At 50.9% G+C, this 17,999-nt stretch overlaps 7 protein-coding genes and 1 non-coding gene across 8 annotated transcripts; 3 read left to right on the top strand and 5 right to left on the bottom strand.

The window, feature by feature from the left end:
• The first annotated feature begins 50 nt into the window (after positions 1–50).
• Positions 51–121, top strand: P174DRAFT_t96. Its single transcript has one exon. It is a non-coding gene; the product is annotated as a tRNA-Gly (tRNA).
• Positions 122–359: 238 nt separating this feature from the next.
• On the bottom strand, positions 360–3,673 carry P174DRAFT_407556 (putative C6 transcription factor). The gene has a single exon (XM_024824139.1). The coding sequence runs from the start codon at positions 3,563–3,565 to the stop codon at positions 713–715; it is 2,853 nt and encodes a 950-aa protein (XP_024683296.1). The 5' UTR covers positions 3,566–3,673; the 3' UTR covers positions 360–712.
• A 342-nt stretch (positions 3,674–4,015) lies between these two features.
• P174DRAFT_451551 (uncharacterized protein) lies at positions 4,016–5,490 on the bottom strand. The gene is made up of 3 exons (XM_024829013.1): positions 4,543–5,490; positions 4,412–4,493; positions 4,016–4,360 (listed from the first exon to the last, which is right to left on the bottom strand). Exons 1-3 carry the CDS (start codon positions 5,090–5,092, stop codon positions 4,258–4,260), a joined length of 735 nt encoding a protein of 244 aa, XP_024683295.1. The 5' UTR covers positions 5,093–5,490; the 3' UTR covers positions 4,016–4,257.
• A 278-nt stretch (positions 5,491–5,768) lies between these two features.
• P174DRAFT_191784 (bZIP transcription factor) lies at positions 5,769–7,098 on the top strand. Its single transcript, XM_024821281.1, has 2 exons — positions 5,769–5,965; positions 6,029–7,098. Exons 1-2 carry the CDS (start codon positions 5,942–5,944, stop codon positions 7,058–7,060), a joined length of 1,056 nt encoding a protein of 351 aa, XP_024683294.1. The 5' UTR covers positions 5,769–5,941; the 3' UTR covers positions 7,061–7,098.
• P174DRAFT_442010 (arsenic resistance protein) lies at positions 6,866–8,571 on the bottom strand. The gene is made up of 4 exons (XM_024827482.1): positions 8,187–8,571; positions 7,986–8,128; positions 7,848–7,934; positions 6,866–7,790 (listed from the first exon to the last, which is right to left on the bottom strand). Exons 1-4 carry the CDS (start codon positions 8,440–8,442, stop codon positions 7,137–7,139), a joined length of 1,140 nt encoding a protein of 379 aa, XP_024683293.1. The 5' UTR covers positions 8,443–8,571; the 3' UTR covers positions 6,866–7,136.
• A 3,384-nt stretch (positions 8,572–11,955) lies between these two features.
• P174DRAFT_431600 (beta-glucosidase) lies at positions 11,956–15,006 on the top strand (the record flags this gene model as incomplete). Its single annotated transcript, XM_024825704.1, has 10 exons — positions 11,956–12,015; positions 12,078–12,217; positions 12,273–12,317; positions 12,380–12,435; positions 12,499–12,892; positions 12,943–12,965; positions 13,024–13,714; positions 13,768–13,797; positions 13,857–14,721; positions 14,773–15,006. The coding sequence occupies 10 exons, from the start codon at positions 11,956–11,958 to the stop codon at positions 15,004–15,006; spliced, it is 2,538 nt and encodes an 845-aa protein (XP_024683292.1).
• A 108-nt stretch (positions 15,007–15,114) lies between these two features.
• On the bottom strand, positions 15,115–16,320 carry P174DRAFT_512809 (uncharacterized protein). The gene has a single exon (XM_024831910.1). It carries the CDS (start codon positions 16,217–16,219, stop codon positions 15,299–15,301), a length of 921 nt encoding a protein of 306 aa, XP_024683291.1. The 5' UTR covers positions 16,220–16,320; the 3' UTR covers positions 15,115–15,298.
• A 524-nt stretch (positions 16,321–16,844) lies between these two features.
• On the bottom strand, positions 16,845–17,540 carry P174DRAFT_460744 (uncharacterized protein; the record flags this gene model as incomplete). The annotated part of the gene is made up of 1 exon (XM_024829922.1): positions 16,845–17,540. The coding sequence occupies one exon, from the start codon at positions 17,538–17,540 to the stop codon at positions 16,845–16,847; it is 696 nt and encodes a 231-aa protein (XP_024683290.1).
• Positions 17,541–17,999: the final 459 nt, after the last annotated feature.

Below are 17,999 nucleotides of genomic sequence, written 5' to 3'. Positions count from 1 at the left end.
GTTAGAGTACTGAGTCATAAAACATTGGATGGTTAAGGTACCAACAACTAGCATCATTGGTCTAGTGGTAGAATTCGTCGTTGCCATCGACGAGGCCCGTGTTCGATTCACGGATGATGCAAGTTATATTCTTTTTGCATTTCTACATACCACCACAATCGCAACATCGGACAGTGATATTCTGATCTCAAACAGAGGCATCTATTATCTCGCTACTTTTGCTTTCATGTTTGGCCGAACTCCATCTTGTTTCGAACGGCCGCTACTTGCGGTGCTCCATCAACATGCCTGATACTCCTACCTGCAAATGTGGTCTGGAAGTGTTCAAAAAAAAAAAAAAAAAAAAAAATTCTCTGGGTGCTTCTCTTTGATTGAGCGTGTCATCCTTAGTGCAGGGACCATGCTAATCTTCCCTGTATCGTTTCAAATTGACCAAATGCCCGAAGGCACTCAGGGACATTAAATGAACTATAAGGGAATTTCCGGTGGCATGATTGATCGGTAAGCTGGTCAGCGTGGCCGCGAGGTTAGACGACAGAGACAAAGAAAGTAATGGATCAATATATAGCAGGGATATACAACTTAGTTACACAAACAGTTCAGCATACAGAGAAATACAAGTCGTGAACTCCCCGCCCTTTTCCTAGACACCAAATTCGCCCAACCTGAACCGCTCGCAAAGAGAAAATAAAAGAAATGGTAGCAATACCCATCACTGATGGGACCCTTGATTCATTCCCGTCATTCCCAGATCATACCCTCCCAGTGATATGCCGGTACCGCCAAACGCGGACAAGTCTGCAGAGGCATTTTCGCTATTGGGAACGGAAGCCGCAGGGTTGGGATCAAGGCCAACACCTGCACCGACAGGGTCGAGATTGAAAGGTAAAAACCACGCGCTCGGTTGATAGTACTCTCCGGTGCCCGACGGCGCGTTGGGGTCCATATGGCCGGTGAAGAGCGCAGCAGAAGTGTCCTGGCTTGTATCGGCGACTGCCCCACCAGGAGCGGAAATCCCTGGGCTATCAACAGTCGCAAAAGCGGCCGGGGGAGGGTCAATCCCTGCAAAGGACCCATAGACAAACTGTCGATCCAACTGCGGGAGTTGATCTTGGGGAATGCTGAAGTCGAACCCGGTTGGCCCTAAGGATGTTGTTCGGCCTTGTTGATCGTACATTGTCGGATGCGGGAAGCCCGTGCCAGATGTGCCCAACATCCCAGGAGCATTGTTCATGTTCACGTCGACCACCGGTTGCGGAGGGATTGCCTGGTCTGGAGGAGCAATACTCTTGCTTTCTCTTCTTGGATGTGGCCGACGGGGAGTGCTGTGCTGCGGCACGGATGGAGATAGGCTTGCGAAGAAGTCTTCCACGCTTTGGAGCTCGGGCTTTTGGCCCATCACCCCGTCATCGGCATGGTCTTTTTGCCTGGCGTCAGGATCTTCCCAGTGAAGTCTTGAAACACCGTGAGGATATTTATCGAACCAGTCGCCGTACTGGAACATGGGGGTGAGCTGATCGCCGTTCTGGGTGACGACGGCCCCCTTGATAGCCGCATCTGCGAACTGCCGATAACGATCTTTGGCACTCTCAACCATGTAGTGAAACATCCCCCAATACTTCTTCATTTTATTGAGGTACCGATAGGTGTGCCGCAAGTTTTCTTTCGACCGAGCTTCCAATTGTGCGTTCTTCGAGAAGATGCCCCAAATGTGCACCGTACTCGCCGAGTAAGCTGAATATCCCGCAAACGGCGCCGTAAGAGGATAGGCCGTCGCGCGGTCTATTAATACAGAAATGTGATGTGCTGCCTCGACAGCGGCGCGCCCAGCGTTACTGAGGAACGATTTGGGCATATCCTTGGGAGGCCGCCCTCCAGGTGAAAGCGGAATGGCGAATTGATTCAAGAATAACATGTTCTGGTGAATAATGATATGGAGATAGAGGAACTGGTTGGCGATCTTGTCTGCAGCGTGGACCTGTAAATTTTCATATGTGAACGCCAAATGACTGGGCAGGGTGGCAGAGAAGTCTTCGATTTGCCGTTTCAACTTCATATAACCCGATTCGGGCGACCATAGAGGATGTGGGTCCTTTTTCTTCCCACCAAGATTGAGATAATCGACTATGCGACCCCATATTACCACAGCTCGAATGATATAGGCTGACACGCCCATGTTATCCTTGGCATTAGACAATTGACCAACATCATCCGGGACGGGGTTTGGAATGTTCCCTTCCAGGTCCTCCGTTGGTCCCGGTATCTCCAATTGAAATGAAGACTCCTTGATAGGAAGCTGGATCTGCAGAAACTTCTCGTTTCCAATAGGTGGACGCTGACTACCAGACGAGTTGTAGCGATCCATCAAGTAACATGCCCACATCGTACGTCTCCTGATCTCCCGATCCGTAAAGCTTAGCTGTGCACCATTGCCTGAACCTTGATTCAGCAGAGGATCATAGTCTAGCTCCCTGTGAAGCTGTAAAGCGTAGGCCATGCGGAGTGCCTGCCCACCAAAAGACCAGCTCCGCCCACCATGGCAAGTTCCGAACTCGTGAAGGCCCAATAGTAGAAAAACAGTCAGAATGGTTATGCTCGGTTCATCATGTCGGCTCAACGCGATGGCAGCAGCGGGATTTGCCCAATTCTCGCCACGGAGGAAAGGTGGATCTGAGCTAAGCTGCGGGTGTGTCGAAAATCGTGCCGAAACAGCACAAACGGCCAGGATCAGTACGGGCGGGACTGTCCTCGCTTTCAGCCGCCGCATAAAGCTTGGCTTATGAAGCAGGAGGTATGACTGCCCGTATACACAGTCGAAGAAGACCTCCGCCAGATGTTCCTGAATCTCCAGTGACGGTAGAAACTCGGCGCCTTCGGTCGAAAGGCCCATTGCGTCGTTGCCCTTGCCCTCGCGGCGCATGGGAAATGTGTCTTGTGGTGCTCTCCGATCCTCGTGTGTCCATCCTTCCATCTCCGCCGCAAAAGCTTCGTCCGCCGATCGCTTCTTTTGTGTCTTGGATGCCTGACCCGGTTGGGGCGGTCGGACGACTGATCTACCGATTGCGGCAATATCCCGGGGCTCGTCTTTCGGAATAGTCTTGATGACTCTATCCTCCATACGCTTTAACCGCTTATCCAGCATCGCCATGTAATCCGTCCGAGGAGCCGCCTTCCTCGTGGTAACCTTGTAGACACATGGAATTCGAGAGCGCGAGCAATGCTTGCATGCGGGCTTCTCCCCCGAGCACCGGATCTTCTTCCTCCGACACGCGATGCACGCCAAGGGTAGACGTTTCCGCTCCTTTCCAGCCTTGGTTTTCATTTCGGTCCACGGAGGTTTCCCGTCGGGGCCGTTTTCGTTGGAATTATGGGCATCGTCGCGCTGGGTAGCATGAGCTCCGTCCTGTGCAGCAGTTGGGTCTCCTGCCGTCTGGACGCTCCCTGCATCTCGCGAGCTGGCCCGACTTTGGGTGTCGAAATCCTCCGGAATCGCGCTGTCCTCGTGGGGCAAAGTCGGGCCAGCAGAAGAGACCATGGGAGACTCCATGGACTCAGGTGGGATCATGACGGGTGGTGTAGCCCCAGCAGCAAGGCTCGGGACATTGTTTGTATAGGCAGCAGCGAGAGCAATGAGGCCAGCCGAAGGATAGTGGTAGCTTTCTGGAGAGATTCCTTGGAATTGGATGGGATTGCGGGATAGGCGGTAGATGCTGGTGGGTATGGGGAAAGGGTCGGGCTTGGCATCTGGCCGCGTCGGATTATTAATCAGATTGATACCATCGAAAGAACAGCTCTTGATACTACTGGGCATAGAATGAATGATACTGATGAATGAAATGAACAGGAGCAGCGAGAGAGTGTCCCTGCTCCCAGCAAGTGATTCTGGAAACCTATACGGTCGCAGCTGGGGCGCTCTGGGTTAATCCAAACTGCAACGATGAGCCGCTAATCGGACTGACCTACTGCGTAAAAAGGGCTTACTAGATATGGATGTCATCTACTCAGATGCACCATGGTGGAGCCTAATATTAATGGACATTCTTATACTATATCACATGTGACACCCGATATGACACCTCCAGAAATAGGCGGAGTCCCAAAGTTCTACAATATAGCCTGAATAGAGCCGGCATGGTCTCTGAAGCAACAGCACCACCTTTCGACCCCTATTGTATGTACCGTCCTCCGAAGTCTCAACTGAAGCCGGCGGCTGCTACGGGTCATGCATCGAACGTCAAGCCCATAGAACGTGGGGTCTCACGACTTCGTCCGCGAGGCGGGTGCGGAAGTCTCAAGAGCGGCCAAGATCTCCTTCCCCAAGGTATATACATTGTAGCTAGGAAAAGCAATCCAGAGTCCACTGTCTGCTATTAGAACCGGCACAAGGCGGAGAATTAGAGACCAGACTTACTTAGGAATGACCCACATAGTAATCAATGTGAAAGCATCATTGTGTCCAATGTTGGCAAATCCAGAGAAAGCCTCGTTGAGCCCTGATATCTCATTAGCTGGTTATAGACTGACGGACACCATCTACCTCACAGTAAAGGACCGTTTTACTCAAAGTCATGATGGAGGCGCTGTAGGCTACCAGGAGCGCCGTCGCTCCAGTGCGCCCAGACACGACTTTATCGCCCTTCAACATCCACAACAAACCCTTGCGAGTCTTGCGCTGTTTTCCGCGTCCGCCTGTATTCATCGTCGCTCCATATTTATAGATGATGAAGAGGTAGTACAGATAAGCCGCTGATTCCACAAGGTTCAATACGGTCTGCGCGACGGTAAAGCCATTCCGAGCGTTGAACGCCGGCCAGCCATAGATATAGTCAATTGTCCCATAGAGTGCGTACGGGGTCCAGACAGGCGAATGTAGCTTATGACCTGGCATGGAATGCGGTCGCAACAACACGTAACCTGAATCCCATAGGACCAAGGGAATCGAGACTAGAAGCCACAAGGTCACAGCCGTCGATGGGGTGTGCACCCATCGTTTAGTGACAATTCCGTTGGCTGACGGTCCTGGGGATTTTGACCTGGACCTGGCACGCGATGGCGAGGGGAAATCGCGGGGATGATGTCTAGTGGAAACCATATCTGTCGCAGTTGTCTAGGAGGGTGTATGGTAGCACATGCAGGAGTCGCTTTGGTTTGCGCGGTTAGTGTTCAAAGCTGTAGTTAATGATTTATTGAGAAGCGAGAAGTACTATAGTCAAGAAGGATGTCGCGACGCGAGGAATGCTGAGTTTTGTGGCATGGGCCGCATGGCGATGGTGCCGCCTGACGGGTAGTGACGTCGTGAAGACGACTGTGTCTGGGTGCATAGAGAAGTTTCCACTGAATTGCAGCTTGCCATAAGGCATTACGCATTATGATACCATGATATCTCAGTGCTGTCAATGAACACATCAGGTATAATGATCCAAGCTTCCTATGGTATTTAGCAGGACTAAAGGAAGAAAGTCAGTAGTTAGTTAAATAGTCGCAGTTTGGTCAGCCTAGATTTATTGGCGGGTTACGACCGCGTCCTCTTCGAATGGAGATTGAGAACTGTCATAGAAAACCAGCCTTGTTGTCACGACAAGCAATGGGCAGAGATCCCCTAATGATCCATCTACCTAGATAGATATATCTTATTATTCTTGCCCGATGTTTCAGGCGTGCACTGGGGGCTAAGGTAAAGATCTGTCTGGATGGTGATCATAGTGGATCCACAAGCGACAATCACGTGCACCAGTCCCGCCCACTGGTTGATGGACCCCGATCCAGATCCCCAACGCAAGACAAACCGTCATTCATCTGCAGCGGAGGCGATGTCTCCAGCACCAATTTTCGCTGCCGACAATCCTTCAGAGGCTTTAAACTATATGCGACTCATGTGCCATTAGCAATTACAGGATATTGGCGTGTACTTTGATGATCTGCCACTGCTGATTGAGGCAGGATGAATCTCGAAAGCGACCAAAAGGTTGGAGCCCTGGAGAAAGCGACTTGCACCCAATCGCATTCTGTTGGACTAATGACAGGGCAGAAGGTCGACAAGCTCGCTCGCATCCGAGAGAACCAACGAAGGAGCAGGGCAAAGAAGCAGGAGCATATTCGCGACTTAGAGCAGAAGCTGGCCTGTTTACAAGAACAAGCACACAAGAAAGAAGTCGAGCACAGATTGGCCGCACAACGACTCGAAATGGAGAATAGAAAGTTGAGGTACCTGCTATCTTACTCAGGGATACCGCCTCAGACGGTCGAGGAATATCTGCGGACCGGTGATGATCCCGCTGTGACCCAGAAAGTCGCGATCCCGGCTCTTCGACGGTCTGAGTTCCAATCGGAAAACTTGCGTCAGGAGACGAAGTGTTCGCGTCCATGTGGAAGCAAATCATCCAATACTGTCGGTGAATTCCAAAACGGCGATGGTGGTCTCGAGATTCAGAAAGCTGCAATACCGGCCTCTCGACTGCCTGAGATGCAGCCCGAAGTTCGATGCCGGGAGCAAAAATGCTCGCGCTCATGCTCAAGCAGGCAACCTCAGGAAGTTCAGGAGAAACCGCGGTCTACCTTCGATCCTCTTATGACCGAGAAAGTTGTATTACCACCTCTTCAACGGCCAGAGATCCAGCCAGAAGCTCCTTGCCAGGAGACAAAGCCTTTCCTCCCTTGCTCATCGTCGTCGGATAGGTCAGAAAGAAACGCCAGTCTTGCCGCAGTGCAAAATCAACTTTCCGCTAAAGAGGAACCATCAGACACGCCCGAGCCGTCAGGAAAGACTGCATCTCAAGAGTCTCAGGACCCGGCAGAACGCCCCAGACTGCCTCCACTCTGCGACTGCGCACCTGGAGACAACGAAGCAGAACGTTTTCCTAACAATGGGGACCCCCTCAATACTACACTCTGTGCAATAGCGGATGAACTGATCCAGCAATACAACACTCGCGGCATGGACATCACGGAAATTCGCAAGAGGCTATGGGCGGGCTTCTCCAAAGGCCTCACAACCGAAGAAGGATGTAGGGTGCAGAATCAGATTTTGTTTCAGGTTCTAGACGAAATTAGCAACCACTGATGGGCTTGCTTACTATTATTATCCGTTATCGAGGCATTATCGCATTATGTACAAGTGCATGTGTCAAAATTTCTCGTCATTTCCATTGCTGTCGCCTGGCAAACCACCTGACGACATATACCAACGCCAAGAGCACGGGAACTTCGACGAGAGGACCGACTGTGGCGGCTAGCGCTTGGTCGCTGTCGACACCAAATGTTGCAATTGCTACTGCGATTGCAAGCTCAAAGTTGTTGCTCGCCGCCGTGAAACTTTGTGTGCATGACAGCTTGTAACCGAAGCCCAACCGGCGCGTTACTAGGAGGGTGATGAGGAAAACGACGGCGAAGTAAACGATGAGCGGAGCGGCGACTCGAACGACTGATACAATCTGATGGACGACTTGCCTGCCTTGGGAAGCAAAGAGTACCAGGATCGTGAACAGAAGACCGATCAAAGATAGCGGGCTGATCAGCTTCACGAAGGTTCTGTCGTACCATTCATCGCTGATGAGGAACCTTAAAGCGAAGCGGGTGACAATGGCTGCTCCCAGCGGTATACCAAGGAACACACCAACACTCTTTGCGGCCAACGAATACTCAATGGTCAGACCGTCGTCTCCATCTCCGATGACTCGAATGAAAAAAATCGCGAGTGGAGCAAATAGAACCATTTGCAGGATCGAGTTGATTGCGACCAGAATCGCACAGTATTCACCGTCTCCTCCTGCAAGACCAGTCCAGACAAGGACCTGAAAGCTATTAGCCTGCATGTCCAGAGTATTCCATCATATGGACAAGGGACAAACCATTGCAATACACCGTGCGATGCCGACTAGGATTAAACCTTCTCGAAGTCCTCGTTCGTCGGGGAGGAACGCCCATGCTAAGGCAAGCTTCAAATGGTCAACACCAACCTTGCGGTATCAGCGAAGTGTCCGACCTACCATGAATAGAGGCGCTATAATCCAGTTCACAAGGATACTGAATGCGACTTGGATCCAGAGTGCTTTTTCGCGGAATGACCGATGGAGAGTCTCGAATCGCACTTTACACAGAATGGGATACATCATGACTAGCAGGCCGATTGCTATAGAGTGTGTGAGCCATCATCCGGTCGACTGCGTGTTTCGAAACCAGGGGCATACCTATAGGCACCGATACGCCGACGAATTTTCCTTTGTCCAGAGCTTTGCTCGTGTTGGGAACAAAGTTACCAAGGATGATGCCAATAGCCATAGCCAGGAAGATCCAGACTGCAAGGAATTGATCTAGAAGGGCGAGCTGCTTGAAAGCAGAAGTTGGACCCGCATCGTTGTCAGATTTTGAGGCATCTGGCGTACTGCAAGCTTCGATATCGCTTGGATGCTGATAAGGCGATGTGCCGTCTTTCTCCCGAGTCATGGCGAAACTGCCCTAGAATCCTCCAAATCCTGCAATTATGTGTAGCAAACTCATATATCAAAGAAATTCAAACTCCTGACTGAATGTAGTCACAAAATCTATGGATTGTATTCCTATTGACAGCTGTAGATACTGCTCTGACATGAAAATCCCCAAGGCCGATAAAGCTTACTGAAAACCGATAAGTACTGTAGCCAATCATGGCCCCGGAGTGACATGTTAAGATCACGTGGTTTCATTGCCACTCTAGGTAGGTTTCTAGAGAGGTATGCACATGTGAAATCAACAGGTTGACAAGAGCCTAGCTTGACTGCCAAGATAGGCTTGCGCTGTGGGAGTGAGTCTTCACCAGAAGTATCGAAAGCAAGGACTTTCATAGCACAAGTCCATGCTCTACTGAGTCGTAGTAGCTAAATGGAATCGAAAATACCTATACAAGGATGACGGGTGCGTGTCGACCCTGGGGTCCCCGGACACCTTTAGGGCTTTCCAGGGATGATGAGCTTCGGTAATAATATACCAGGCTTGGTGTGGTCGCATAAATGCCAGCATCAGATGGCTGCAAATGTATTACTCCGTAAAGGAACCTTCCACGATAGTTGATAGGAACGGCTTTAAAGCAGTCTAAGTGACTTCCTACTCTACGGCTAATCATCGGCTCAACAGCGGGCAAAGCCATCATGCATATGTATCTTGGCTCCAGGACACGTCAGTGATTTAGCGTCTGTGCTACATGGTTGTTCTTGCTGCGGTCTGTGAAGCCTGTGAATTGGGTCTTGGGAGCTCACTTTCCTTCTCCAGGCGGACTCCAGGGTCCACAATAATGAACCCCACACTGGGGCGTCGGCTTTTGACCGATGCAGAACTGTTTACGTACGGATACTTTTACGGGTAAGGTTTACAAACAGCACAGTACTGCAAATGACACGGAAGGGGCCAGATGATCTGATGTTCGGCGGTTTGATGATTCAGGGTGCTCCTAGAAGCTCAATCCTTCTTCGCTACTTGAACCGGCGCGGGTGTTTACTTGGGCACTTGATATTCGGGATGATATTGACCACAGTAGCCGGTACCGAGGGAATAAGGTTCCGAGTGATGATTCGGACTTTATGGGTTCAAGATCATCTCTCCTGGACCTGGAGTCTGTAAGCCGGGTAATCCTTAGCCCGTGAGGTGATGCCGAACAGTTTGCACCGTACCTAAGGAGTACACTGTTGATGTGACGTCATCAAACAGGACGCGAGAGCTGATGACTTGGATATATGCTCGTACCTAGTGTTAAAGGGGCGGCTCCTAGATACTACCATAGATGCTCCATACTGCATACTCATAGCCACAGCTGCATATGCCAGATTCCCTCCCCGTGGGAACCCCACAGTCGACGGAAAAACTGCGGAGTATGCACGGCAGACTAATGGTGAGAAATTTCAAGTTTCGGGGAATCGGAGTAATTGGGCACGTAATGTTTACAGCAGACCGGTCGACTGAGACGATGTCAAGCAGCAATGTGCGGCAGTCATGCTGCTTCTGATAGTATATGGCCAAGGCCGAAGGGGATGTCTCCCTTCGGGATCTTCAGGGGCATAGTATGCACAAATGGATTTACTATTGTTCAAATGTATTTGTCTTCAATGGCAAGTTTAGTGCTCGCAGAAGCATCCAGTGATTGGTATCAATGAATCTAGTCGCGTTCTTGATGGAAAGTACAACAATGAATACCGGATAAATACTTCAATACATCATTGACTAGTGGGGTGGTTGGTACCTACTGCCTGAAAGGGATATTCGAGGGATAATCGTCCAATCTCCATAATGTCTTATTGTTGTGTCTTTGACTACTACGTACTTTTGGTCCACCATGATATTAGTTAAAAAAAAAAAGGGTTTCCGGTGTAAACTGTGTGTGATCCGATTACAAATCCGCGATCGATCTGCTCAGTCTCGGTATCCAGGGAATTGATTACACATCGACTTCGAGTATGCATACCTATTCCACTCGGAGAAATAAGCAAGGGCAAGCTTGGCAGTCAATCGGCTTGTGGATTCATATCAGTAAGGTATGCCCCCTTGACATGTTGATGATGCATCAGGGTAAAGAAGGGTATCTCCTTTGAGCCTCTCCATGCCTATAAAAGGTGTTTCAGGACACAACGCGCTGAGAGATGCTTTTGGTGGCTTGCTGATGTTGCGATAACTCCATTGCGCGCGTGTTCATGAATACCTGTACCCAGACCTTGGTCAAATACTCAGCACTTGTGTCCAAAGACTCCGGACCCCGATGGCTTGAAAATGCGGGGTCTTGATGGGACAGTGACATTGAGGTGACAGCGCGCTCATCCCTGCTGCATCAGCACATGGTCTTGATTCTATCATGTCATTGATGCTTTAACACGATTTACTTTGAATGTTCGAATGTAAACCGAGAAGCCGAGTCATGGTGGCTTGACGGGAATGAGCCATGGGTTTCTAGACTCGGCGGGCTTGCCGGTCTGGGACTGGAGCCTCAGGCCACGGACATTCCCCGGAAGAGGACGTAGCTGTGTATTTCGATCCTCTCCTGTATCAAACATACAGATATGCAATACACTGAACATTGCTTGACATGGCAATAAACCAAAGCTTAAGGAATTAGAGATTTAAATTAGAGAGCATATTTCGACCTGAATGCGAAATGTTTTGAATCTTAGGTAGGTAAAAGTAGAGCGAGCTATCCATGGTATTACCCAGGGCAGGCACTACAGGTACTTTACCAACCATACGCACTAGTCTTACCCCGTGTCTCCGACCTCTCCAGTTTTTCGGCTCCAGAAAAACAACAAACATCGTCATCATCCCGGCTCTTTTAGTATCAAGTCGATTTTCCAGAAAAGAGTGGTCAACAACAGCTCATTACGCCTCAAGTTACAGAGGATATTGTCGCCTTCATTTGTGAAATGAAAGAGGCCAAATCTTGCCAACTTGACCTACCTCTAATGTCTGTATTCCCTTGGAGATACCGGGCCGATGGATCTAATACAAATACTAATCGGGTTCACATTCCCCCCGTGTGCTGTCCCACTCGCTTGTTTACTCCGTACCATAACTCCATACTCTCATGGATTACATGGAAGTTGAGAACCGTGATTGCTCCTTTCTAGCACAGTCCCACATTCTCTCGATTTGGGACGCGGGATGTCGATCGCCATGCCCCATCCCATTGTTATTCCCCGACACCAAAGTGGCAAGTGGTACCTGCCTATCCGAGTACATGACTACATGTGGGCTTTTCTGCTGTCCCTTGCCCGCCCTTGGGTACCTTGTGCCCAGACATTCATACATCATCATGCAACCTCATAGTAGCTAGTAATAAAAATCATATCTAGTCACAGTCCCCTGCCTCCGATTTTTGGTCTGGTTATTAATATCCTGTTCTCCCTTTTTCCTTCCCCCTCTTCCTCATTCCTCTTGCTCAATTAGAACTGTGTGGTCGATCGTTTCTTTGCTGGCTTCGGAGTACATACACCCTCCACAGCAATGAGGTTCGGTTGGCTAGAGGTCGCCGCTCTGACGGCTGTTTCTGTAGCTAATGCTCAGGTTTATACTGCTTTTCCGTCATTGTTTCGATCATAGTTGACATTATTCCTGGAAATTATTAGGAATTGGCTTTCTCTCCACCATTCTACCCTTCACCTTGGGCTGATGGCCAGGGAGAGTGGGCGGATGCCCATCGGCGCGCTGTCGAGATCGTTTCTCAGATGACACTGGCGGAGAAGGTTAACCTTACAACGGGTACTGGGTGGGTTGACACTTTCTTGTCGACAGTGAGCTTTCTTCACTGACAATTGACATAGATGGGAAATGGACCGATGTGTCGGTCAAACCGGCAGCGTTCCCAGGTAAGCTTTTGCAATTCTACAACAACGTGCAACTTTTAGTTGCTAAAAACACGGTGGTGCAGACTTGGTATCAACTGGGGTCTTTGTGGCCAGGATTCCCCTTTGGGTATCCGTTTCTGTAAGCTACACCTGCGGAGTCTTTCAGTCCTTGTATTATGTGCTGATGATTGTCTCCATATAGCTGATCTCAATTCCGCCTTCCCTGCTGGTACTAATGTCGCCGCGACGTGGGACAAGACACTCGCCTACCTTCGTGGAAAGGCCATGGGTGAGGAATTCAACGACAAGGGCGTGGACATTCTGCTGGGGCCTGCTGCTGGTCCTCTCGGCAAATACCCCGACGGTGGTCGAATCTGGGAAGGCTTCTCTCCTGATCCGGCTCTCACCGGTGTACTTTTCGCCGAAACTATCAGGGGTATCCAAGAGGCTGGTGTGATTGCTACTGCCAAGCATTACATCCTGAATGAACAGGAGCATTTCCGACAGGTTAGCGAGGCCCAAGGATATGGGTACAACATCACGGAGACTCTCAGCTCCAACGTGGATGACAAGACCATGCACGAGTTGTACCTTTGGTGAGTAGTTGACACCTCAAACGGGTACCTTCGGCTGACCTGGAATGCAGGCCCTTTGCAGATGCTGTGCGCGGTAAGATTTTCAGCAGACTTGACTCGCGAAGAAGAAATCACTGACGAACCGTCTATAGCTGGCGTTGGCGCTGTCATGTGTTCCTACAACCAGATCAATAACAGCTACGGTTGCCAAAACAGTCAGACTCTCAACAAGCTCCTCAAGGCCGAGCTGGGCTTCCAGGGCTTCGTCATGAGTGATTGGAGCGCTCACCACAGCGGTGTCGGCTCTGCCCTCGCTGGGTTGGATATGTCGATGCCCGGAGACATTACCTTCGACGACGGCCTCTCCTTCTGGGGCACGAACCTGACTGTCGGTGTTCTTAACGGCACCATTCCGGCTTGGCGTGTCGATGACATGGCTGTTCGTATCATGACCGCGTACTACAAGGTTGGCCGTGACCGTCTCCGTATTCCCCCTAACTTCAGCTCCTGGACCCGGGATGAGTACGGTTGGGAGCATTTTGCTGTCTCCGAGGGAGCCTGGACCAAGGTCAACGACTTTGTCAATGTGCAGCGCAGTCACTCCCAGATCATCCGTGAGATTGGCGCGGCTAGTACAGTGCTCTTGAAGAACAAGGGTGCTCTTCCTTTGACCGGCAAGGAGGTTAAAGTGGGTGTTCTCGGCGAAGACGCTGGTTCCAACCCGTGGGGTGCTAACGGCTGCCCCGACCGCGGCTGTGACAACGGCACTCTTGCTATGGCCTGGGGTAGTGGTACTGCTAACTTCCCTTACCTTGTTACCCCGAGCAGGCTATCCAGCGCGAGGTCATCAGCAACGGCGGCAATGTCTTCGCTGTAACTGACAACGGAGCTCTCAGCCAGATAGCAGATGTCGCATCTCAATCCAGGTCAGTGGCGGTCCTTGGACAAAACGTTCTCAGTACAAAGTATTGACCGTTGCGAACAGCGTGTCTTTGGTTTTTGTCAACGCAGACTCCGGTGAGGGGTTCATCAACGTCGACGGCAACGAGGGTGACCGCAAAAATCTCACTCTTTGGAAGAATGGCGAAGCCGTCATTGACACTGTTGTCAGCCACTGCAACAACACGATTGTGGTTATTCACAGTGTCGGGCCCGTCTTGATCGACCGGTGGTATGACAACCCCAACGTCACCGCCATCATCTGGGCCGGCTTGCCCGGTCAGGAGAGTGGCAACTCCCTGGTCGACGTGCTCTATGGCCGTGTCAACCCCAGCGCCAAGACTCCATTCACCTGGGGCAAGACTCGCGAGTCTTACGGTGCTCCCTTGCTCACCGAGCCTAACAATGGCAACGGCGCTCCCCAGGATGATTTCAAAGAGGGCGTCTTCATCGACTACCGTTACTTTGACAAGCGCAACGAGACCCCCATTTATGAGTTTGGCCATGGCTTGAGCTACACCACCTTTGGTTATTCCCACCTCCGGGTTCAGGCCCTCAATAGTTCGAGTTCGGCCTATGTCCCGACTAGCGGAGAGACCAAGCCTGCGCCAACTTATGGAGAGATCGGTAGTGCCGCCGACTACCTGTATCCCGAGGGTCTCAAGAGAATCACCAAGTTTATTTACCCTTGGCTCAACTCGACCGACCTCGAGGAATCTTCGGACGACCCGAACTACGGCTGGGAGGACTCGGAGTACATTCCCGAAGGCGCTACGGATGGTTCTCCTCAACGCCTCCTGAAGGCTGGCGGCGCTCCTGGTGGCAACCCTACCCTTTATCACGATCTTGTTAGGGTATCGGCTACCATCACCAACACTGGCAACGTCGCCGGTTATGAAGTCCCTCAATTGGTGAGTGACTCGCAGGTGCCTTGCCTTGCATTTTGGCTAACTCGCATATAGTATGTTTCCCTAGGCGGACCGAATGAGCCTCGGGTCGTTCTGCGCAAGTTCGACCGAATCTTCCTGGCTCCTGGGGAGCAAAAGGTCTGGACCACGACTCTTAACCGTCGTGATCTCGCCAACTGGGATGTGGAGGCTCAGGACTGGGTCATCACCAAGTACCCCAAGAAAGTGCACGTCGGCAGCTCGTCGCGTAAGCTGCCTCTGAGAGCGCCTCTGCCCCCTGTCCACTAGATGATGGGAAGATGGAATTGTACAGGAATTCTTGGTTCATGTGATGTACAGAGCAGTCGCCTGCTTCACTATAATTTTAATGACTGTGATTTTAATGACTGTGATTTTAATGACTGTGATTTTAATGACTGTGATTTTAATGACTGTGATTTTAATGACTGTGATTTTAATGACTGTGATTCTAATGACAATAAGAGCTAGTCTCCATCCATACTAGTAAGCAATGTCGTACTGATGGTAATCCACAAGCCGATTGACTTGCTTGTTTCCCCGAGTGGAATAGGTACGCATACTACATGAAACCTTGTCTGACCCAGAGTCTCTCAGCATAATCCTGCAGTGCTCCCTCCGAGAGTATAATGTCTCTTTCATGAGGTCCTGTTGCTTGACGTCCCACAATCTTGTCGAAAGGTAGCACAAGTTCTCCCCCATCGACGGATGTCGTGTTATTGACTCGGTATACCCGGGTTGTTGAAGAGTTTCTAGCTGACGCAGGGGAAGACCGTGTGACTAGACGGTAGCTCCTGGGAGCCAACTCCCAACGACGAAAGACGACCTCTGGCTGCGTCCGGTCGATGGAAATCGTCACAACAAGTTTAACTGTCGATGAAGGAGTCTCTAACCAGCCTCTCGCGTCCGTAGCTAGGTGGCGCATGGATTCCGACAGACCTATTTCGACCGCAAGATTGAGTTCAGCGCGCTGTTGGAAAGGACCCCAGGAGCAATCTGCTTCCTTTTTCCAGGAGCCGATAGTGACGGTGGTCGATCCAAGGGGGTCTATATCATGTACACCCATGGTATCCAGCTCCGAAGCGATAAGCAAATCGAATCTCCGCGCTGCTATGTCGTGTTCAGGATGCAGCATGACTTTGATGATGAGGGTGCCTGTGTTGTTGCTGTACGTAAAGCGGCTAGACTTGTTGACTCGCGACTTCTCCTCGACCAGTTTCGAGAATACCTCTGGAGGGACACCTGCATAAACCAAATACTGGTCGCGGGTTATGCCTCGCTGCAAGGCTTCTCGTCGAGTCTCTACCGCCCTTATCAAGGTCGCGCTGGTGGTAAAAGGGTGGTGTTCTAGTTCGTCAACGAGCTCAGCGTGAGGGTCTCTCGAGTGCGACGAAGACTCCGAAGTAGCGTCTCCGGAGTTAAATGACGCCTCTGAAGTGGTAGACGGATTGGTATTCGAGGAAGAACCAGCAGAGAGCTCCATGTTAGACAGAATGAGCAAGCAGGTAAGATGGGAGAGGTAAGATGGGCAGCAACTGATTATAGCGTGAGGTCAAAGTAACGGAAAGTGGAAGGTGCGTGAGGTCAAAGTAAGAGAAAAGTGGAAGGTTGGGAAAAGTGGAAGGTGCGTGAGGTCAAAGTAAGAGAAAAGTGGAAGGTTGCGTGTTGTATGACGGTTTATGACGGTTGATTTTATATACTAGAGGTAGAACCATGTATGATGTAAGCGTGCCGGTACCGGCTTGGACTTTTGGGGAGGACGCTTCCTTATAGAATAGTGAATCAGACAGAGTAACTAAACTACTTCAGTGAATAGATACTTGACTGACAGAATAGAAATGACAATTCTTAATTCACTACCTCAAAAGGTGAATATCTGACTAGATGGCTAGAGCCCTGGACCGTTTCATACACGGTTGATTCCAACGTTATGATTATTGACCTTTACATAGAACACGATCGTATTCACCGACATGGAGTGTGTGTCAATAAGTCGGATGGATGATGGAGGTCCTCGTCAGGAGGCCTCGAATAGCCGACTGGTTCGGTTCAAGGCTCGCTGCGGTAGCGACATTCCTCTGGACATGCCTGCAATCCCAACCAAAAGCTCATCCCACCGGAGTCCGGTTCATTCGCCGCGCAATCTCCGTCCATCGCGATGCGCGAGTGTGATGACCCGAATCTATACCTGTACTCTGGCTGTAGGCACTACCTCCCACCGACGAATCCATCTCTGCCCCCGGCGGGAGAGGCGGAAGAGGTCTATCAAAGTAATGCCGTTCATACGGCGGCGGGAGATCGTCGTCGTCCGGCTGCGAGTGGGCCTGGCCATGGGCAAGAGTCATGTCCATTGATCGAGAATGCTGCAGTGGAGGGGGGCGGTAGGCGGCCGCAGACCAGTTCACGTCGCCCCATGTTGACGAGGAAGTAGGCGAGCCGGTAGATGGGCTGGTGACGACCCAGATACTCTCGCTTTCGACCCAGGTGAGTCGGCGAGGACGGCTCTGCGCCGAGGAGAAGCTGGAGAGGTCTGAGTTACTGTGGCGATAGCTGTGGCTGTGACTGCGATTGCGACTGTCATTAGGGCTGTGACTAGACGGGACAGTAGAGTCGAGCTCGACGGGTGGGCCAGCTTGGACCCGAAGACGGGGCCGTGCAGTGTGGCGGATGTAGGCAGGGTTGAGGTACTTGGTTCGGCGAAGGGCATGAGCGTCGGCGGACGCAGGTCTTTGCAGGAGGTGCAATCCCTCTGTTTCTGGACTGGTGAAAAAGGCATGCTCGAGGTGTATCTGAGGAACAGACATGTTGCAGGCCGGGTCGGCGAGCCGGGGTTATGGATCGGGGGCCCTTCAAGTAAAGAGAGATCCATGGGGAAGCGAGTTCTCCGTACGACCGTACACAGCCCTGGAATCGACGGAACAGGGGTCTTCTTTAATTATCGTTAGATGCGGTGAAATGGGGCCCTGAGATCGCACCCCACGAGGATTCATGCAATAAGTGGCGCGAGAGTACGAGGCCCGAGAGTTGATGGAGCCAAAAATAAGGTGCGAATACGATGCGACCCAGATGCGGCCCAGATGGCGAGTGGATCGGCACTTTTGAACGAAGTTAATATGTCGTGTGTCGCAGAACATAACCAGATTTGGGTGACAGTATCCTCTCATCAATTCCCTATATATATATAGGCTGTGGGTGAAAGGCCATAATCACGCTGGAGAGGCAGTGCGAGTACACAACAACAAAGACAACCAACAGACAACAAA

Source organism: Aspergillus novofumigatus, assembly GCF_002847465.1.
Source record: "Aspergillus novofumigatus IBT 16806 chromosome Unknown P174scaffold_4, whole genome shotgun sequence".
NCBI lineage: Eukaryota > Fungi > Ascomycota > Eurotiomycetes > Eurotiales > Aspergillaceae > Aspergillus > Aspergillus novofumigatus.
Note: the sequence above shows the minus strand (reverse complement) of the source record. Positions and strands in the feature narration are given on the sequence as shown.